Source organism: Anastrepha ludens, chromosome 4 (assembly GCF_028408465.1).
Source record: "Anastrepha ludens isolate Willacy chromosome 4, idAnaLude1.1, whole genome shotgun sequence".
Taxonomy (NCBI): Eukaryota; Metazoa; Arthropoda; class Insecta; order Diptera; family Tephritidae; genus Anastrepha; species Anastrepha ludens.
Window position 1 is genome coordinate 82,231,200 of NC_071500.1, and position 22,041 is coordinate 82,253,240.

A 22,041-nucleotide genomic window follows, 5' to 3' on the forward strand; every position below is an offset into this window, starting at 1 on the left:
AAGCTCTAATACAAAACAACTAACTATAATTCTTATATAAATATTTAAATATTTTTATTAGTGCATAATTTACTTTAAAACCTAAAACATAAATTATAAATAGATAAAAATGTGGCGCAATACTCCTTTCTATGCTGTCACCAGCCGCATTAATTTTGTTTTAGAAATGGCGAAAGCTCGCCAATAAAGCAGTGAAACTAGTGAATGAATTAACTAAATTTGCGACTCAAATAACAAAACATACGAATTAAAAAAAGGAAACTGGTGAGTCGAAAGAAGGAGATTGGCCTGTGAAGAGACTCGCGAGCGGAGCTTTTTAGACTCACAAATAGGGTTTTCATAGTATACGCTTTACATACTCGTAGAATATACTACCAAGGGCAGCAAAATTCAGTATTTGATACGTATTTGATAAGTTATTAAAGTCAAATTCTAATTTAATTCTTATTTCTATTTTCCCCACCCATATACCGTACTCAAAAGAGTTTATGATTGCTTGGCAAACTCTTCACAAATGTTGCCAGATGTCGTTCGTAGTTATCGTTATGAGGGCTTTTGAAATAAGTCGTTTCAAATACACTTTTCGTTGTACGATGGGGTGCTGTTTCGTCTCTCGCAGAAACCTTTTGCCTCGTAACAGGAGGCGTACGTGTTGGCTGCCGCTGAGGATTCGAGCGCGTTCGGTACAAAGTCTGACCGTTTTCATTCGGTGTCATCGGAGTGCCACCGTAATAACTATACGAACGCGATTTATCTACCGATACTATTGTACGCTTCTCGCCTTTGTCATTTAATGGAGTCGTTTGGCGCGTGCTTGTAACTGTACTTGCAGGTGTATATTCCGCCATTGTTTGTTGTCGATTAGAGGTCCTAACAGCGTTAGGTCTACGCCCTTTTGGTCGTAACATGGTAGGGGTAGGTGTGGATGACGTTTGTCCTTTCACTGCTGGCAGGACTGTTGGTGTACTTCCACCACGGATACGTACTGGATTCCATGCAGTACTGACGTAACTATGGTCGTTCGCTGTATCTGGCGATATTGTGGGTAGAAAATAATTACCCTCGTTGCTGTTGGGTTGTGCACGCACTTGATTGGATTCATCGACATCAGCGTCCTTGTTTAGGGTAAACTGATTTTTATTTCGTTGACTTGCTTCGAATGCTTCTTCCAGCTCGGGTGTGTCTAAAATGTGCTTGGGAGTGCTGTTGCGCATATGTTTACGCTTGCTTGATGCTCTGCGCCCCTTTATGGTGCTGGAAGGAGGTACGTTGTCGCCGTTGTCTTGTTTCGGTGTATGTGTAGCGGGCGCAGTTACTGTTGGCACTGGTGAGGATCCCGATTGTGCGTGACCATTCATGTTGTGGCTTTCAAACGAGTGTGGTGGATAGGTTTCATGTTCCTCGTTGCTCGATGCCTCGAATGGTATTGGATCGTAAATAGGCACTTCATAACTTGACTTGGGGTAATTATATGCAGGCGGCATATAATTCGAATTTATGGGTAACTCTTCAGAGGGTGTTATGTAGTCGGGCTGAGGATATTCTGAGTGCGAAGCTGTACTGGTATAGTCCGCATCAGGCGGTTGTTTTGGAGACTCGGGTGCGCCATAAAACGGTGGTGGTTGCGTTTCAGGTACTTCAAAAGCACCTGATGGCGGATGTATAGGCGGCTCAGGCTCTTCATAAGATGGAGATGCAGGCGAATCAGGAACTTGGTAAGGTGGAGGTTCCTGCGATTCCGGAGCGTCATAAGATGGCTGATCTTGAGATTCAGGAGTTTCATAAGGTGGTGATGGATGTGGTTCATAGAAGTCATAAGATGGTGGCTCTGGTGGCTCAGGCTGGTTATATGAAGGCGGATCAGGTGATTGAGGTATTTGGTAGGTGGCTGGTGGATGTGCTGTAGTTTTGGGCACGCTATACGTAATTGGAGGATGTACTGGTGGCTCAGCAAAATTTCCGGATGTTGGGTGATAGTTTTCTATCAACGAAGGCTTTTGGTTGGATGGTGGTAAGTTGATTTCATAAGATGGCGAATATGTAATCTCGACATTTGTTTTAGCCGGCGGCTCGGCAAAGCTGTGATGACCTGAACTTTTGCTGGAACTGTAACCAGAGTTTGGTATTTTTTTATCATAAACATCGTAGCTATTCACCGTTGATGGATTTGGTGCGTGATAATCGGGTTGCTTTGTGGGTGGAGAAAAAAGTAACGGTATATTTAGATCCGGCACACCATACTTTGTAGCCGGTATATGAATATCGGAAGGAGAATTTGCTTCCGATGAAGTGAACTCGTAGAACTTGTTGCCATTTGCCGAGGAGGGCGTATCATAGCTGCCCATCGGGTGCATATCATAAACCTTTTCTGGTGGACTAAACGTGTGCGCTTCTTCAAAATCACTACTGCTAGATATTTCATATGCTCCACCATGCTGTTTCGGTGCATTTTTATGAAATGGCTTACTTTTTTTCGTTTTCGTTGTTGTGTACGAATAGGTGGGCACCTCCTTATCTGCGTCATAACTGCTGTATTCTATATGTGATACCTTCGGTAACTCTTGAAAAGCGTGACTGGCATGACTATAGAAATCCAAATCCATTGCTTGGGCCTCATAATGATTGCCGTTTGGTGGACGCACTTCATAATCGGCAGAATTAAAGTGATTTGTCAGATCCAATTCCTCGAAATGTGAATATTTCGGTGGATTTGAAATGTCTGGCAAATATTGCTTGGTTGGTTTATAGTAGGAGATCGGTTGACCGACATTGGAATGCGTTGAGCCATATTTATATTTAGGCCACTTGTAACGCCTACGCGATTTTGTGCCGCGCTTCGTTGGACGCACCACATGTCGGATAATGGTGAAAGGATGTTGACGGCGCTGGCGTACTAACTTAGCTGCCAACGCCGGCAAGGATACGTTTGTTGGTGTTGCTGTTGTTTCGAATGTGTTAACGAACGGTGTTGTAGTAATAGGCGCTATTGTTGTTGTGAAAAATTCTATGGAACTGGTTGTTGTTTCCGTGCAAACATCGCACACTGAGAGTATTGCAGAACAAATCTAAGGGAGAACAAGAAATTATTAAAATTAAAAGGTGTTTTTTAATGGCGCATAACTTTAAACTTCTAACACTGTTTTCTGTGGCAGTCGATTTGACCATTCTGAGGATAGTTTAGCCTTAGTGACGTTTGCAAATTATTCAAATTTGTTTCGAAAAAGTGGTCAACATTTGACGCGTTATAGGCGAAGTAGCGGCTGAAGGTACTATGAAAGATGTGTGAAAATTGGATCTGCCTGTGGAAGGGAAATGCGCAAAATCAGCCAGCCCATAACCCTATGGCAAGTAGCGACATCGTGTTGGAACCGTATCAAAAAGTTGTTTATCATGGCGCGATAGCGTTCGACACTCACTGTTACATAGGCGCCAACCTTGTCTTTGAAGAAATATGGGCCGGTGATTCCTCCAGCCCATATGCCGCACCAAACGGTTGTTTTCTATGAATGTTATGACTGTTCTTGAATGGCTTTGGGTTTCCCTTCAGCCAAAATACGTAATAACATAACATGATTCAATAATAAAAGGTTTGCTCAGTAGCTTTCTCATTCCCTCTTGACAAATTGGCTCCCTAAGCAAGACACTGGGTTGTTAACTCTAGAAATTTTTAGCAAAAGTGGAAGAAATGTAAAATTTGTAGGAAAACATTTCGTTTTCAAAAGGGTGTATAAGCACTTGCTCGGTATGTGAATAACCAAGACGATATGGAAAACATACTGACATACAGCTTAAATCAGGATATCACAAAGCATCTTTTTGGGGCAATGGATGTGAAAGATGGACGTTTTGACAATTTGAGTCCAATGCCTTTCAAATACAGGTGGGGGAAGTACTTACTACGTTACTTTAAAGATACATAAGTTACCAACAAGAGCTCATTTAGCAATATGTAACTAATCATAGCCTCCTGATGGCAGATGCCTTTTTTTGAGGAGTTTCTTCATGGCAGAAATACACTCGGAGGTGTGCCATTGCCTGTCGAGGAGCCTCTGCTATTACAAACAACATTTTCTATCATTGGTGTTTCATGCCCGTGGTAGTTTGTCAAGTAGTTAGGAATGAATAATCGCGACTTGGGGGTCAAAACTCCAAACTTACGTGGGCATAGCATAGTAAAGCAAGGCGCAAGGAATTCATTAGGGCCATACTGCTTAGGTAATATAATAGCTTCATATTGGTAAAACTTTCCAACTTCGTGATCAGTTTTCAATTTAAAAATTAATTCACAAAATAATTATCAATCTGGGTTCCACTTAATAACATTTTTTTTTAATATCATTCCTGGCAATTTCTGTTTGTACCTGTTATAATTTAAGTAAAAAGAAAACGTTTTTTGCTACCATTTTTACCTAAGAGGGATTTAATTTTTCCACTCTCTACGCCCTTCTTAAATGCGACCTTTTGTAAGGGAGTGTCAAAATTCTAATGTCACAAGTGAGCAAACCTTTAATAATTTAATCATGATAACATAACAGGTGTTTACTCAAAAATTCATTACTCAAAAACATCTGATTTTAGCAACTGAGCATGCAGCTCAATTGAAGTGTGAGGTACTCTCTTGATTTGGAAAAAGTTACAATAAAAGAAAGAAAAATACACTTTTTGAAATATTGAATTTCGAAAAAATATCACACTTTTTGTTTTTTTGCAAAATAAAAAGTTTTCAACTACTTTTTTACTATTGTTTGTACATGAAGTCGCTCGTGCAAGTAATGACGATCATTTTGAACGTAGAATCATTAAAATCGGTTCATTTTTGACGAAGTTATGAGCAATTAAAAAAAGTTTGTCTTATAAAATTAAAAAAATTGATTTTGAGTCGAAAAACAAATTGCTGATAAATCTTGAAAAGATTTTTTTTTTCGGGCGAACAAAAAAATACCTGTCTCACTATTTTGACCAGAGAGCAACATATTTGAGTTACATCGAAATCGAAGAACATGTCCCGAATAGCCCGGTTGAATTGAAATGGAAAGCATCAACTATATTGTAGACCTCTTTATGAACCTCCCATCCCCTATGTGTCGGAAACTGTCATGATATTAGACTTTGGCCCAACTGAAAAATTAAGTTCTTGTTGAAAATTGTGCTAAGAGAGCGAACATGGCGCACAGTAATCGATGCGTTCCGAGAGAAATCGAACCATTCTTAATATGCTGGAATTATCGATGTTTCACTGAATCACTTTTAATATTAGAAATAGCAACAAATTGTTAGAAGTGTCCTATCGCTTCCTCAAGTCACACAGAATTTGTCTAAACTTGCTCCTTCAAGCCATTACCATTTTATCAAGTCTGGCATATCTTACCATTTCTCAAATTTACTGCTATAATTTAAGGAATCATAAATTCGTTTAATCATATTCTGATAGAAGTTGATGCCAGCTCTTTGCCACCGGTTTTGGCTAGCTTGACACGCATTCCTTCAGTTCTCAAGACTTTTTTTAGGCTACATTACTTATCGCATTCATTGCATAATAGTTATTTATCGATGCCAACATAGAACTGTAAATGCTCCCATTTGTAGGGCAGCGTTAATATGCTCACTAGAAAATTGGATAGAAAGTTTCGATATCCAAACAACATCAAATATGAACTGCAACAGAAGTAGAATGTCAAATATAATTAAAAAAAAGTATGATTTTTTTGTTATTACTCAAAGACTTATAAGTTTTACGCACGTAATCTGAAGCTATTCATAATTAAATTTAACGTTCAGCTACGTGCAAATCGAAGTAAAATGTTGCGACAAGCAAATGTCATAACAATACAAAAATACAAATGAAATGAGTATTTCTTTTTTTCATATTTATAATTTTCATAATTTACCTCTGTATGAAAAAAACCGTTCGACTTTATTTTGATCGTATATTTTTAATACTACATGCACATGTCTGTATATATATTTATGTGCCATATACGCACAAAGGGTGAGTTGTGAGATATGGTATATTCATATCCAATATTTATTTACTTCCGATTATAGTTCAGTCCAACATTTTCGAGCTTTGGTCATAAAATTATATCGAATATGGCAATCGCAAGAAACTCAGTTTGTTAAAGATTATTCACTTACTGGAAAAAATTGTTAAATTGTTAAAATAAAATTGCTGCAAAGCGAGCAATTTTCATAGTATTCCATATACTCGTATGACACTCAAATAAGATGCAGAGCTTTCAGGCACTTTGTAATTTATTTTGAGTTTTCAAGGTGCAGCTCGTTCATTCCATTGCTTTCATTTCATTCCAATTCCTCCTATGTATTTCTTTTCTTTATTTTTATTGTATAATTTAACTTCTTTCGCTTAGGGCAGGCAATACGCACAGTTTGCAAAACGCGAACAGTCTTCTGATTGCTACGAAGATTGGTTCGATTCGAAATAATCCAAATGACCTGGGACATACTACTGTGGGCAAAAAGTAAGGTGAATTTGGTTATAAAATGAAAAATCTTTATTTATTCTTGTGACGAAATGGTCACGAAGAACGAGTGCAGTGTGAGACGGTGCATTATCGTGATGCAAAAACCAAGAGTTGTTGGCCCATAATTCTGGTCTTTTTAGACGAATTGCTTCACGTGAACGACGCATAACGCTCAAATAATATTCCTTATTAACAGCTTGGCCAGGTGGAAGGAATTCATAGTGCACCGCACCACGAAAACCGAAAAAAACTGTCATCATGACCCTTATTTTTGAACGACTTTGACGTGCTCTTTTCGGTCTGGCCTCGCCTTTATCACGATATTCGCTTGATTGGTTGGTTGTTTCAGGGTAGTAAGCATAAATCCAGGTCTCATCTCCCGTAATGATGAATTCGAGCTTGTCCTGATAGTCTGAAAGCATTGTTTCACACACATCAACGCGACGACTTTTTTCCAAGAAATTGATAGTTTTCGGTACCAAACGAGATTAGACTTTTCGTAGGCCCAAATGGTCTTTGAAAATGGTTTTCACAGATCCTTCTGATATTCCGATCATATCAGTAAGGTCTTTAACAGTCAACCGATGATTTTTAAGCACTACCTCCTTCACTTTATTGACGTGTTGGTCATCTGTTGACGTCGATGGTCGTCCGCTCCAAGTCATCAACACGTTCTCGACCCTCTTTGAAGTCTTTGTACCACTTATAAACATTTTTCTGCGACATGGTCGAATCACCAAATGCCTTCTGCATTCTAAAAGTTTCCGCAGCCGAAATTTCATTCCGCAAACAAAATTTGATGGCACTTCTCTGCTCAATCAAATCAGACATTGTAAAAATCGAAAAATGCACTCTTGGTCGTTTGGTAAACACAAGCGTAAATATATTACTAATAATGACATTCACATGAAAGTTGGCCCAGATGTTATTAACAGTGCTGCCAACTCATGAAAAAAATAACTAGAGCAAAATTTTAATCCCGCGAAGTTTGACAAAAAAATTTACCTTACTTTTTGCCCACAGTAGTATCACTCGTAGACTGTAAGGTCAGGATCAATAAACAAAATTTTGTTTATCTATTTATATTGCGGCTTTGTATTATTGGAATATGTATTTTTTAGTTTTTCCAATCGTATTTAAATAATGAATTTTTTTAAAAAGTTAATAGTGAGTTGTAAAAAACAAAATCCAATTAATTATAAAATATTTGCGCATGTCGAAGTAAAATGTGATTGGGAAGCTACTTGCAAGATCAAAAAATGTTCAAGTAATCTCTCCGCCCAGTTAAAAAAAAGTAGTTTCGAGAGAAACGAGTTTAAAAAGGTGCTGCCGAGGAAAGATTGAAAATTAAATCTTTACCATAAAATTCAAAACCTTTTCCAAAATCCTAGAGTTGTGTTACCGATCTAAGTAGCATGTGGACGATTATTGTAGTTTTGGAATTTAACATTGACATGTCTTTTTTCGGATTGTTCTCATTTTAGCGGCATAAACATTCCACATACATGGAGTGACAGTCCTTGGCCGTATATAAATTCGGGTCGTTCCGGTAACGTGGAACCGACTGCCATAGGTGCTAATACTATGCAAAAACCAGTTATGTTATTTATATTATATCATTAAGTTCATTTTAGATCATTCAATTGATTTTAAATGATGTAAAAAAAATGCTACGTCCTCCGCAATTAATCGACACATTTTTATTTCATCTCGCTCCAGTAGTGCGTCCTGGGCGTTTCTAAAATCAGCTGAAGCACGTCGGTTGCTGTTTGGTCGATTTCTTTCGTCACACCCTGTACTATATATGCATATATGCTTCATATATCGAATTTTCTATTGTGTAGTGCATCTGTCTATAATCGGTAGACAACATACACAGCTGTGTGTCGACGACTTCATCCATGCGAATGCGTGACAATGCAATACCAAAAGCTATAGATACACATATCTCACATACATATGAATGTATGTAATACCTGCATAAATATGGATCCAAATGGCCAAACAAATAAGACCATACATGACAAAATTGCAAATAAACAGATGTAAGCGGGATAACCACGATAAGTACATACATACATAAACCAGTTAAATGCAAACACGAAGATAAAAGCCAGAGATAAAATCGATTATTGCATGAGTAGTTTATTCTTTTGTGGTTACTCGCACGCACGTTTTTATACCCACAGAATCCCAGCTCCCGTGCATTAACTTTACACGTTTGCCTGTTCTGGTGGTCCTGGTTGTTGGCTCACCGCTGCATAGTTCCCACGCTTTTACAGCTGTTTTATAGCTGCGAATGCGCACACTTTTGAAATCAATTTTGGCGCTTTCACTTTTCGGCGACACAAGCGCTCATGCATTATATAAGTAGGTATTTATTTGCTTGAAGTATCGAAATTCAAGTATTTGATAGCATGGAAATTGAGTCATAAACTTGAATAGCTTGTTTGCAGCAACTTTTGTGTTGTTCCGCGCAGTTGGTGGATTGAATGCTACTGCATACATATTATGAGTTTGACTTACAGGTAATACATGAGTCAACTATTTTCCTAAAATTAGAAAAAATAGTCAAATATCCTTGAGCAGCCAACAAAAAGTGCGGAAATCTGCTGCAGTAGGCATTCGCAAAAAATGTTATTGCTAGCAGCTCTCGGATAATTTTCATCAATTATTTTTTCTAATTTCTAATTGGTGACATAGCTTTACCGATATAGTAATTTATTCGAGTTTAACAACGGGTGTGAATCGATTTCTCTGCATCCTGCCTTCTTTCTCAGTCAGTTGGGCCACATATTTATTCCTTGTCCACTCCGTCGTCGAAAGCTTCCACTGCGAATTTAAATATCGTGAACTGGGCTACACTTCTATGAGTGTTTCGAGCGCTTATGGAAGGTGGCGCTTGCCCACCCGTCCTCTGCCGTCGAGCGTGAATGCAGATTATGACGAGGGTCTTGTCCAACGCTGTGCATGGCAAAATTTGGCAACCAAGTCTCTGCCTTACCACAAATCCTAAATTTGCACCTCTTTTCTTACTGATGCACACAAAAACGAATACTAACGTCATTGGCCAGATGGGAGCTTACTAAAGTCAACAAATGAATAAATGATTCTTCACGAGTATACCAATCGACCATTGGAATATTTATAATATAACCATGTTTGGAACCCTGTTCTAAAAAGATAAAATTAAAGAAGTCCTCGTCCTTATTAGTAAAAAACAAATTTTACCCGAAAAATTTCACAAGCCTCAAGCAGTAATAATCACAAACAAATTTTGCAAATACCATAAAAAGTAAAGCGGAGCTTCTGGCGCGTTTTTAAAAAATTAAAAACAAAGAATCATCTTGAGTATTTGACTCGATACGATGTGGCATTGATTAAGTGATTTCTTTATATTAGATGTATTGAAATCAATACCAACGGTTTTTTGACTAATCTTCAGTTCCTGGATAAGTAAGTGACGAGACGTGGGACCGATTCCTCGATTTAAATGTGTCTACTAAATAGTGTCTATCTTCGACGTCCCTATTGCCAGAACGACAGAAGTGAAACATCGCTTTGCTGTTGCATCCCATACGGTATTGGGTCCATAAATAACAAACTTTCTGATATTTTATTATGTTGGTACACTCTTCATATGAACGTATGTAAAGTTTCATTTTAATCTGTCAATTCATTAGCCATTTTATATCGACGTGTCACAGCATTTTCTACAATGGGACAAATTAAGTATCGTGCAGTGATTGAATTTTTATTTTTGGAAGGCTTAAAAGCAAAGGAAATTCACAAATGAATATTGAAAGTGTATAAAGACTTTTCTCCATCAATTCTTACAGTATAAAGATGGGTTGCTGAATTTAATCGTGCTCGTACAAGTCTTCAAGACGATCCACGTCAAGTCTTGAAGACGCCCAAAAACGGCAACACCACCAGAAATCGTTGGAAAAATACAGGAAATCGTATAAGAATATCGTCGAGTAACTGAGAGAGATTTAGTAGAAGCTCTAGACATCTCATTGGGCAGTGTAAGCAATATTTTGACTGAAGTGTTGGGTTTCAGAAAGCTGTGAGCCCAATGGTTGTCGCATTAGTTAAGAATTGAACGAATGCGACTTCCTCAGCTACATTTAGAGCATTTTCGAAAGGATCAATTTAATTTGTGTGTCGATTCATCACTATGGATGAAAGTTGGGTCTATCACCATTATTCTAAATCAAAACCAGAGCTGGTGTGAACCTGGTTCCTCGGCTCCGAAACTAGTACGTGTCCAGAAATCGGTCAAAAAAGTGGTAGCATCAGTTTTTGGGGGCGCGAAAGAAATTTTATTTGTGATTTACTTGCAAACTGCAATCCGGGTAAAGGAGATTGGCCTCTGGAGGCAATCTCTGAAGGGACATGGTAGCATTTTCGAGCAGTGAACTCCATATTTCTCCGAACTTCGAACAGAACTCTCTATCCGCAAACTAGAGTTTGAGGATCGTGCTAGGGCAATCTTTCCAAATAGGCAGGATTGGGTCGAGGGGAAAATCTGCACCGAAGCTTGCACCTGTATCTTCTCTGATGGTTCCAAGATGGAATCGGGAGTCGGAGCAGGGGTTTTCTCTAAATCAGCCAATTTATCTATCGCCTTTAAACTGCCGAACACTGCTAGTGTTCTTCAAGCAGAAGTCTTTGCGATCCTGCAGGCATGCAAAATGCTTAGGGAACGCGAGAGGGAGGGAGAAATTATAATTTTCTCTGATAGTCAAGCCGCGGCTAAGGTTCTGACGACGCCATGGTGCATAACGAAATTAGTAAACTCCTGTAAGTAGGGGATCGAATCTCTTGGGTGTGCAGGTAACATTTGTCTGATATGGGTTCCAGGACATAGGAACATGGAGGAAAATGAAATTGCTGATTAGCTTGCCAGGAAGGTGACTGAATTGGCCTCAGAGCCGTCTTACCCGATCATCGGCATCCCCTGAGAGTTGTTAAAGGGGAACTGCACGAATTATTTCTCAGGAAAGCGCAGAAAAGTTGGAGCTCCATTTCTTCATGTGCTATTTCGAAAACCCTTTGGCCTCAATACGATACACGAAGGACCCCGAAAGTCCTTTGGACTCATCGCCATTCAATTTCCAAACTCGTAGCGGTGTTAGGGTTACCATTTAACCCCCATTGCAGAAGCTGTGAGGACCTTTCAGAGAAAGAGACTGTAGAGCATTTTCCCTGAAAATATCCGGGTTTGTCAGCTAGACGACTAAGGTCACTGGGCGCTCCTTTCTCCGACAGCCTGAGGAAGTGCGCCAACCTAAATCCAATCAATCTCCTCCATTATATCAACAGCTCTGGATGGCTGTAGATATCTGCCTGTTGTAATGGTATCAAAACGGCGCTTTAGTGCTACTTGAGGAGTACCAGACCGGTACTACAACTATTTCACCAACCTACCTACTTGCAAACTGATAAAACAATAAATTCTGAATGTTTGTGTAAAATTTTAGGTCAACTGAAGGGAAAAACCCAGTTTGCAAAAGAAAAAAACTCATTTTCATCACTTCTTATGCAACAGTTGTATACCGCCCCCGAACGGTTGGTAGTTTTTATGAGAAGCCTTTTTGTGACAGTACGCTGGGAGGTTTGCCATTCCGAGGACCGACCACTGCTATTAGCAAAATCTTTGAATCTTTTGATGCCCACCTCTTCAGGCCCACAACCGAGTGATAGTTATGCTCCAACTTTAGAGTGGTTCGGCCACCATGGTTTTTAAAGCTCACCGGTGTTTGTAATAATAGCAGCGCAATATATTGCAGTGATTTTACTTCTTTTCTTTTGAAGTTTGTTTCATAATCTTTGTACAAAATTAACAAAATTCAACAATTTTCAGAAAATTTCAAACCCTTTAACCTGAATTTTCCAAAAATTTTGAGTATGCAGTTTTATAACACATTGATTTTGGTGTAATAAAACACAAGTTTGAAGTGGATTAGAAATCGCGTTAGTTTTTAAAAAAATTTGTTGCTGGCGGTCTTGTGTGTTTTCGAGTATTCGTTATGTGGAAGAAAATGCAAAACACTGTCAACAAAAAAATGATCAAAAATCAGCGCGATTGTCGAGCCACTTCAAACTTGCACTTTATTGTACAAAAACTAAATGGGTTATAAAACAGAATACAAATTTTTTTTAGCTCTGACTAAAATATTTGAAATTTTAATGCACATGTTTTTAATTTTTAAAATTTTGTTCAAAGTTTGAAACTTTGAGTTCTATGATTTTTGTTGCAGTATGAACTATATCATATATAAAAAAAAAATAAAAAAAAAAAAAAAATTAAAAATAAATAAATTACCAATACTTTGCAATATGTCGCACTGCTATTATTGTGAGCGAAGGGTTAGATGTTTTTTGTTTTCTCACAGGCGAATGATTTGAGTTCAAACAAAATGGTTAAATCTACTTATTTCGGGTATTCGTTAATAATTATATTTCTATTTATTTTATTTATGTTTTAACTTTACTTCCTTTCAATATATTGTTGTTTTTTAATAATTTTAATGTTTGATTTGTTTAATTTTTTTATATTTATTTTATTTTCTTCAATATTTATTTTTGTTTTTTACTTTTATTTTGATTTTAATGATTTCATTTTATTGTTTTTATTTTATTGTATTATATTTACAATTTTTTTATTAAAAAAAAAATTTTAAATTTGAATATTATTGTTTTCACACGCATCTTTCCTTTTTATATTAGTTTAACTTCTTTTAATCCTGCTTTGTTTCACTTTTTTCAATTATCGTCTGTCCACTAATCGTGATTTCATTTTCCGCGTAGCTAACACTTTTTGAAATCAATTTTCGCGGAAGTGGGTAAGACTTTCACTGCAGGCTTAGGTATATTTTTTATCATTTATTTTCCATTCTTCTCATACTTGAATATATTTTTGACGGCGATCACTTCATGTAGCATATTTTCCTTACTAATTAGTTTTTCTATTTTATGCTACTATAAACATTAATTACAGTACGAATGTTAACTTCGTCACTTCTTCATATTTCGAAAACTATTTCATTTTTAATTGGGAGTGCCCAATGTTTATTATAATTTTTTATTAATTTTTGTGCTCAAGTTATATTTACAACAGATTATGTAACAACAGATGCATCCCACTTTTAAATCGTATTTTTTTTATGAACTTACGACGAGTATCCAAAGTCGCCGCATGATCACTAAATTCTGCTATGAACGCTACGAATGGCTCCTCTGCAATATAAATCACAGTTCTTCATTTAAACAGAAAATATTAAATGGGAACATTCATATGCTACTTCAGTGCGTTCGCCTCTAATTCACCATTGTTTTTCGTGAATGTGGAAAATCTTATTAATTTTTCGGCGGTGCGTTTACTCATTCGCGCTCATCACGTCTTTCACGTTGACTTTCTTTCAGCTACTAAACCCATCCCAAGAAAGTGGTCTTGTTTTTAATGAAAATGCAGGCAACTATCCAAATCGTGTTGCTGCTGCATTTGCTAAAACTAGCATATATGTATGTATGTATGTGTACATATACTTATAAACATATATGAGTATATTCATTTTGGAGTTGCTGCCTTTTTGCTCAGGTGCTGCTACCACTGCCAGGGCCATTGTTGCTTCTGGCGTGTTTGTGTTCGCCGCCTCTACTCCAACTGGCAACAATTGCTGTCGACTGCTCAACTGAGCAAGTTAGTGTATTTTCTGTGCTTTGTTTTGATTTCATTGAGTATTTCCCGGTTTTTCACGTGACGATGCGCTAAGGCAATTTTTCAAAAAATCGAAATGAGAGCAAAGGGGTATTGTGAGCTCTTTTTGAATTAAAATAAAAATAATAAGAAAAATTTGTAAATGGAGTTTATTGACAGTTATTTCATGTATTGGGGGTAGTACTGCCTTTTAAATTTTAAACAAAAATAGTCGAAAAATCAATAAGAAAAAGTTTTTTCACATAACTCTAACCGGGCTCTAATTCAAATATACAATTCAGTCTTGTTAATCCATCTGCATCTATCCACTGTCTTCAACGAATTACGAACGATACGTTAAAATTAAGTCACCTAATTGAAAACAATTTTTAAACGTATGTACATATAGATATTAAAATTTAATATTTTGTTTAGTTATCCTTTACTCATCAATGCGGTTCTTATCTTTTTAGCGAATTCCGCGCCATACACAATGCACTTTAATATTCAATATAGTTTCCCTGAACATGAATACACTTGTTCCAACGAGATTCCTATGTGAGTTCCATCCCTATGGTGAGAATTTGGAAGGGCTGCAAAATACGCTTCTACAGCTGTTATAATTTCATCGTTTAATGAAAAACGCGTTTAACGCATGAATTTTAGGTCTGGAAACAGATAGAAGTCACTAGGGGTCAAATCTGGTGAATACGATGGATGCTCCAACAATTCGAACTTTAATTCATGGATTTTAGCCTATCGAAAACCTCTTGTGACTCGGTGCATTGTCCTAATGAAAAAGATTTTTTTTCGTTTGCTAACTGAATCTTTTTCCACGATTTTTTCCTTCAGCTGGTCTAAAAGACCCAAGTCTCATCCATAGAGATGAATCAACACACAAAATCCACTTTACACTTTTGGAAACGCTCTAAATGTTGTTGAGAAAGTCGCATTCGAATGTGTTTTTGTTGCATTGGTAGGGAAGTCACACAGAAAACCCTACTTACAAATGATGCGTACAGAAGATAATTGGTTTTATTAAAAATTAAAAAAAAAAAAAACGATACTGAATTTCAAAATTAAGCATTTTGAAATTTTTATTTAAATATTTTGGAATTATATAAAAAATCCAAAAGAAATTAAATCACAGCACAGAAGAGTATACAATAAACTAGTTTTGAAATATTATCGCTGCCCAAGCCGATTCCCTACCACGTCCACAATTCCGCTTTGAAATCTGTAACAGTCTGGCCCGTGCCATTTAAATTTTTTTGTCTTAAAAAAAAAACTACTGTTTACATACTAAACGTTCAATAACTGAATTTTTCTACAAAAAAAATGTAATTGTGCTTATAAAGGGTGGCGCAAAATTGACCATTCAACATTTTACTAAAAAAAAAAATTATTTTGAATAACGGAAATCTTTATTTTGACCCTTACGTGCTCCATTGCTGTCTGTTTGTATGCTGCAGCTGTCTAGCTCACAAGTGTCAAATATGATTGCCGTAGGACGATATTTGCAAATATTATAAATCTTTCCATAATTGATTAATTTTGCGCCACCTGTTATCTACACTTGTTTACCACTGGGGTAGTTTATATATGCTGATCCGAAAGCATTCTTCGCTGAACGAAATATGTTTTCCTAGATCTGTCACTGCAAATATTGTATCAAATCATCTCTGAAGGTGGATGTTGTACCCTTGGAACAGCTCAAGCAGTGGTAAACCATTGTAAAGGGTAATTTACGATCTCCGTCATGGACTGGAAGCGTCTTTCAGCACTAAAGATAATCAGTTAAAATGGAAGTGTGGAGGTCTTCGTTGCTCCATTTGTCTTTATGCAGTTTCATCGTATAAAATCTGCTAATTTTGACTTCCGAGTTTTCCTTCAAAATATCGTGTCGCACATATGTGAACCAAAGGCTTCGGATTCATACTCGTGATACTCGTGACCAAAAAACTATTCTCTTTGTATCTATTGATATGCTGAAGCCACACTCTATTGTTGTTTTATCAGCATAGGCATTCCCCATATATTCCCATTCCCCCCGTTTATGTATGAGGAATGCTTCGGAAGTGATTGTCCTTGGTCGAATATAAGTAAATCCGGTTACTTAGAACTGACGGTCGTGGGAATGAGGCGACACGCTCTATTTGCTTTTATTTGATTTCATTCGATTTGATTAAGTATGATAAATATTTCACTATTCTGCTTCATAAAGTTTCAAAACATAATATAATATACTTGATGCGAATTATACACCCCTCTTATGAAAACTCTTATCTGCGACAGTGATGAAAAGCATGGCTCCGTAATTTTTCACTTAAGCACATCTTATTGGGAAAAATTGCCGTCATATAATTTTGACGCGCTACTGATCATCAATTCGTTTAGGAGCTGAGCAGCTGAGCTGCTTAAACTCAGCTAATGCAATACTCACGTCACATTCAAAGACACTTCACTTTTATTGCGCTGGTTGCGGTTGCGATTGCGCTACAGGTTATTAACGGCTTGCGCCGGCTTTTATTTAGGCATATATGTACATACTTATGCACATATGTGTCTCTGTAGCATGCTTTTAAGCTATGCACCTAGGAGTGTATTTATTATTATTATTTTTTATTAAACTTTTTAGATTGCCTCTGCGCCTCTTTTAGCGATGATTTTGTTGTGTTTAATTTTTTTTGTTTCTGTCTTTTGGTTAGCCCATTTTTGCTTTTATTTTTCTCTATATACTATTATTCAGATTTTCTTTTACCCTTGAAGATTTTGCTTCATACTTATTTTTACGAAATGTTTGCTATTTCCTCTTCTGTTTTTTTTTTCATGTGTTTTCACGAAATTTTTATTTACAAATAAATGAATTTACAATTGCAATATTTTGTGCTCAAAAATGCGGAACTATATGTACTTATACATATGTACATATACTTATCGTATACAACAACTTTTGCTTTCAACAGTTGGTGGCTCAGTTTGTTGCCTGACATTGGATAATTTACTGGCAAACTGAGTCGGAATTTACCACTATGCCTGAGTAAGCTTCAAGCTTCTACTTTGTTGTAAATACTATTATTGAAAAGAAAAGTGTCGTAAATTGTTTTCCAATTCCCAAATAGCTACTTGGTTTGGTAAAACTCAACTTAGCCTTGTCGAAATGTCTTAAAGGTTAGTTGAATATCACTTTTCCATGGTATCCATAAAATACTACTAATAGCCGCGAAAGCGACTTTTTTGCTGGCGCAGTGTTGGGCTTCCCGATCGCTGAACTTGAATTTTGTGATTTGTTAATGTTTGCTCTTTTCGTCCAACTTCACTATAAAAAACAAAAATAAAATATCAGACATTGGATATCCATTTGGCATGCAAAAGTTTGCCAGTACTTCCACGTCTACAATTTTCCTGCCCTGCTAAAGGGTGCTCCAAATACAAGTTTATTTTTAAAAATTGAATAAATTTAACAAGTAAATTACGAAATTTGCGAAAAATCGATCGAAATTTATGGCTTAATTAGAAAATATTTCCTGTTTTAAGTTCCACCTAACCAATGTGCTCTACGGTTAGTAACCCTGGCGATCTTTCTTGGTTTTAGGTTTGAATGTTTTTGCGCATAAAATCAGTATTTGAGAGATCGGCACAAAAGTTCGAACGGCATCAAATGACAGATCGGAGCTTGCACTTAATGCGCTAAAGATCGATTTTGCAGGGCTTACTGCTCAAGACTTCCATGTCGCATCACATAAGTTTAGCAATCGCATTCAGCCAGCGTAATTTCAGCAATTCAGAAAAGTATGCCATCATTAAAAATTCCACACTAACCTGCGAAAGCATGGCTCTTTGTGTAAGTACAATCGCGTAAGGTCCTCTGACTCTTAAATATGTCAAATTTAATTTGTTTTAAGGCCCAAATGGAGCCTCGATAGCGAAGCAGATGGTGATTTACTTTCTAAATGAAGGTAGCGAGCCAGTAGAATTTTTCACAGACTAGTCCATCTAATGTTGGGTTGCTGAGATTAGCGGCGTGTTAATGTTCTCGGGCTCATGCACGCACTATCAACAACAGCAACAATGTCCTTGATTCGAGCAATCGTCAATTGGCATGCCAGGTTATAGAAGCAGTGCGACTAATGGGGACCGTTAGTGCTGCTAATAACGAAGTGCTTCAACGGTCACACATGCGGCCGGCGCTGTGAGTGCTGCATTTCGCTCAAGTTTTTAATAAACGTGTTGAGCAACACAGTACTCAAACGAAAAAATATGTTTTCCACGTGATTCAAAAATAAACTTGTATTCGGACCACCCTATACGTAATTGTTTTCTTATATGCGTGGTTGCACACTTGATTTGTTCACAAACAATTCCTTACTTTTGCATGTACATTCATATGTATCTATGCATTGCACCTACTCTGCCTTCTCAGCTTAATTTGGTTTTTTGTTGTAACTGAAATAAACCAAATATTTATTTGTTATTCTTTGTTTGTGCATTTTTTTATATTGTCTTGGTGCGTCATTATCGCAACATTCATTTAACCGTCTGCCATTATAGTTTTCCGTCAGCTATTTTATATTCCACTTTTTTAATAATAAAGATAGATACAGTGATGAACAAAAGTCTACATATACCATTTCTGTTGATTGTTTCAAAGTTCACAAAGTTTATTGAACAATGTGCTGATACACTTTTATTTTAAACCTTTTTCTAATCACAATAAACTGAAAAAAATCATTCTTTAACATTAACTAACAAAGTTGTGCCTGAAAAACGCAGATACAGCGCTGACAAAAGTCTACCTACAAAGCGAAGTTTCTACTTGTACATGAGAACACTGTGGTGTGATAAAGGTAAAGTACTGTTTGTTTTTTGTTTCCTTTAATTTTGTTTGATGCTTTACTAATATTAAGTACAGTTGTAATTTGTACATTTAAGTATCAAAAATTGCTGCTCTTTCAGCATAGAAAAGATAAAAATTCATATGGCGAAATTTCAAAAATTTTAAACTGAGTCCACCAATTGTACAGACCAATGTAAAAAACGAAGGGTGAGATTCAGCGTATTAGACAGGGCTAGTTTACTGGTGCAAAAGCCCTTGGTCTGGAAAACTCCGAGTCATTTCGGTACGTAGAACCGGCTGCCATGTGGCCAAATATAACTGCAACTACTGGACCGGATAGTATATAGTCATACAAAAACGATATTCATCGGGAGACTCTCACCACCTTCCTAAACTGCCAACGCCCCAATGCCGTTATCGGAGTGCAGCCATCACCCATTGCAGACAAAAAAGCTTCAGCTACCTCTTGAGGCCCGCGTAACTTTGGTTCAATTATGGTCTGCATATTGTAGCAGGTTGATCCTTCCTATCCAGATGCGATCTACTCAAAAAATGTTCGGCATGTGGAGGTACACCACACGATACTAACCACCTATTTAGTGCATGTCCTCTTAAGCCAAGTCCTAGCACGTTTCCTGGCCCTACCGTTAAGTTAGACGACGACTATCACTGGTAGGGCCTAGTGCTACAACAGCAAACAGCAAAAACCATTTTACGAGTGAAAAACTTTAAAAATATTGGTTCTACGTGCAATGGCCGCCGGAGGAAACTATCTCCGAGACATAAGTTTCATCACGCAAAAAGCCTCTAATTTCTGAAAAACGAAAACTCTGTTCGGAGTTCTTCAAAGTACATAAAGAAAAGGGAATTGATTTTTGGCAAAAAGCTTTGTTGAGATGAGTCAAAGAAGGGCAAACATTTAGAATTTAGCATCAACTGTCAAGCATGGTGGTGGCAACGTAATAGTTTGGGGAGCTGTTACAGCGTCTGGAGGTGGAGGGATAGCATTTATTGAGGCTAACATAGATTGCGATAAATATAAACCTTTACTGGAATATAATTTGAAACCTTCGAATAATTTAGAACAGGGTAGGATTTTTCAGTGAGATAACGATCCAAAAAACACGGCAAAGTTGTAAAGGATTGGCTACTTTCCTATGCATTAAACCCAGTTTCAAATATTATGGATATGTATAAGAAATTTTGGTACACAAAATTAGAAAACAACTGGTTTCTAGCGTGCTATACTCAAAGAGCGCATAATAGAAACCTGGAACGGTATAACATCGGCAGAGCTGACTAATTTAGTTGTGTCTACCCCACGACGTCTATTAGCGGTAGGCCAACTAAATACTTAAAAGCAACATTATCTAGGATTAAGTAAAGTTTTCACACAAAAGTAAGTCATTTTTATACTGTATGCACGTTTTTGTCATCGGGGATTTTACTTGTAGGTTTTCTCGCATAACTTCTTTATCTGTCTTTATGTTAGAGAAAGGATTTTTTAGTTTATTAATAATACAAAAACATTTAAAATAAAAGAGTATCAATACATTTTCCACTAAACTTTCAAAACAACGGAAATGGGAGGAGGCCACCTTCTTCCTTTGCTACCACCAGCTGGTACCACATGGATTACTTTCTACTTATATTGGTAACATTAAATTGAATTTTTTCACAATAGCTCCACTTCCTTTTTTTACTGAAACGAAGATGTGGGCAATTAAGTGGGCTTAACTCCTGCGGTACTACATCGATAATGTTGCTTTAGCATCACTCCATACTTGCTTCTGAATAATGACTGCTGACTAAATTCGGCTAAAACTTGACTGGGTGGCGGCAAATAAATAGCTGTATCGTGTTTTTATGGCGGCCGCCGTAGCCGAATGGGTTGATGCGTGGCTACCATACAGTATACACAGACACCAAAATTAAAAAAAAAAACATTTTTCTAATAGCGGTCGCCCCTCGGCAGGCAATGGCAAACCTCTGAGTGTATTTCTGCCATGAAAAAGCTCCTCATAAAAATATCTGCCGTTCAAAGGCGGCTTGAAATTGTAGGTCCCTCCATTTGTGGAACAACATCAAGACGCACACCACAAATAGGAGGAGAAGCTCGGCCAAACACCCAAAAAGGGTGTGCGCGCCAATTATATATATACATAGAGAAATTGAAGTTGAAACTTTGCGCAAAGGTGCGCCAATTGCACCAATGCAATTACGAAATGCAGCTCTCTATTTAAGCTAAGCCCGATGTTTGACAATGAGGGCCTTCTACGACTAGGGGGTCGGATAGACTATGCCGCATGCGTACCAATGTCAACAAAGCGACCAATAATATTGCCAAGGGGTCATTCTATATCGCGTCTTGTAGCTAAGCATTATCACGAACTTTTTCATCACCACAACTTTGAATCAGCATTGTGCGCTATACGTCGAAAGTTTTGGATTCCTAGTGCGCGCCGATTATTGAGGTCAATTAAAGCTAAATGCCAGAAATGTAAAAATTTATCCGCTATTCCCGAATCACCACTTATGGGCCAAGTACCTAGCGATCGAGTTACACCGTTCGTTCGCTCGTTCACATATTCAGGCGCTGACTACTTTGGGCCGTGTTAATAGCCATAGGCCGTCGTCAGGAAAAAAGTTGGGTTGCATTTTCCACATGTCTAACTATTAGAGCCATTCACCTGGAACTAGCTAGGGACCTATCAACAGATGCTGCCATAATTGTTTGCCGTAACTTTGTAAACAGAAGAGGTGTACCGAAGCGACATGGGGACACATTTTGTCGGCGCAAGCAAAGAAGATTGGGTAAACGTTCAAGCGATATGCAATCAGAGTGATCTTCGAGGTGTAGAGTGGGTTTTCAATGCACCTGCCAACCCATCTGTCGGGGCATATGGGAAAGAATGGTAGGAAGCGTAAAACGAGTTTTGATGGTCACACTGAAGGAACGAGCGCCACTGTTGGAGACCCTCCAAAGTCTCCTGATTGAAGCAGAAAATTTAATAAAT

At 37.5% G+C, this 22,041-nt stretch overlaps 2 protein-coding genes across 4 annotated transcripts in view; one reads left to right on the forward strand and one right to left on the reverse strand.

Moving 5' to 3' along the window:
* LOC128859998 (neurobeachin-like protein 1) overlaps nucleotides 1-22,041 on the forward strand; it is a 177,997-nt gene that overhangs the window by 20,680 nt on the left and 135,276 nt on the right. The window lies entirely within an intron of this gene.
* On the reverse strand, nucleotides 69-13,965 carry LOC128859999 (uncharacterized). The gene is made up of 2 exons (XM_054097202.1): nucleotides 13,665-13,965; nucleotides 69-3,065 (listed from the first exon to the last, which is right to left on the reverse strand). Exons 1-2 carry the CDS (start codon nucleotides 13,686-13,688, stop codon nucleotides 477-479), a joined length of 2,613 nt encoding a protein of 870 aa, XP_053953177.1. The 5' UTR covers nucleotides 13,689-13,965; the 3' UTR covers nucleotides 69-476.

Bases quoted from the DNA above. Each gene is read 5' to 3' on its own strand.
- LOC128859999 (XM_054097202.1), bottom strand. From the start codon at position 13,688: ATGCGGCGACTTTGGATACTCGTC. The intron at 3,066-13,664 runs GTAAGTTCATAA...GTTCTCCCTTAG, and splicing joins GGCGACTTTGGATACTCGTC to ATTTGTTCTGCAATACTCTC.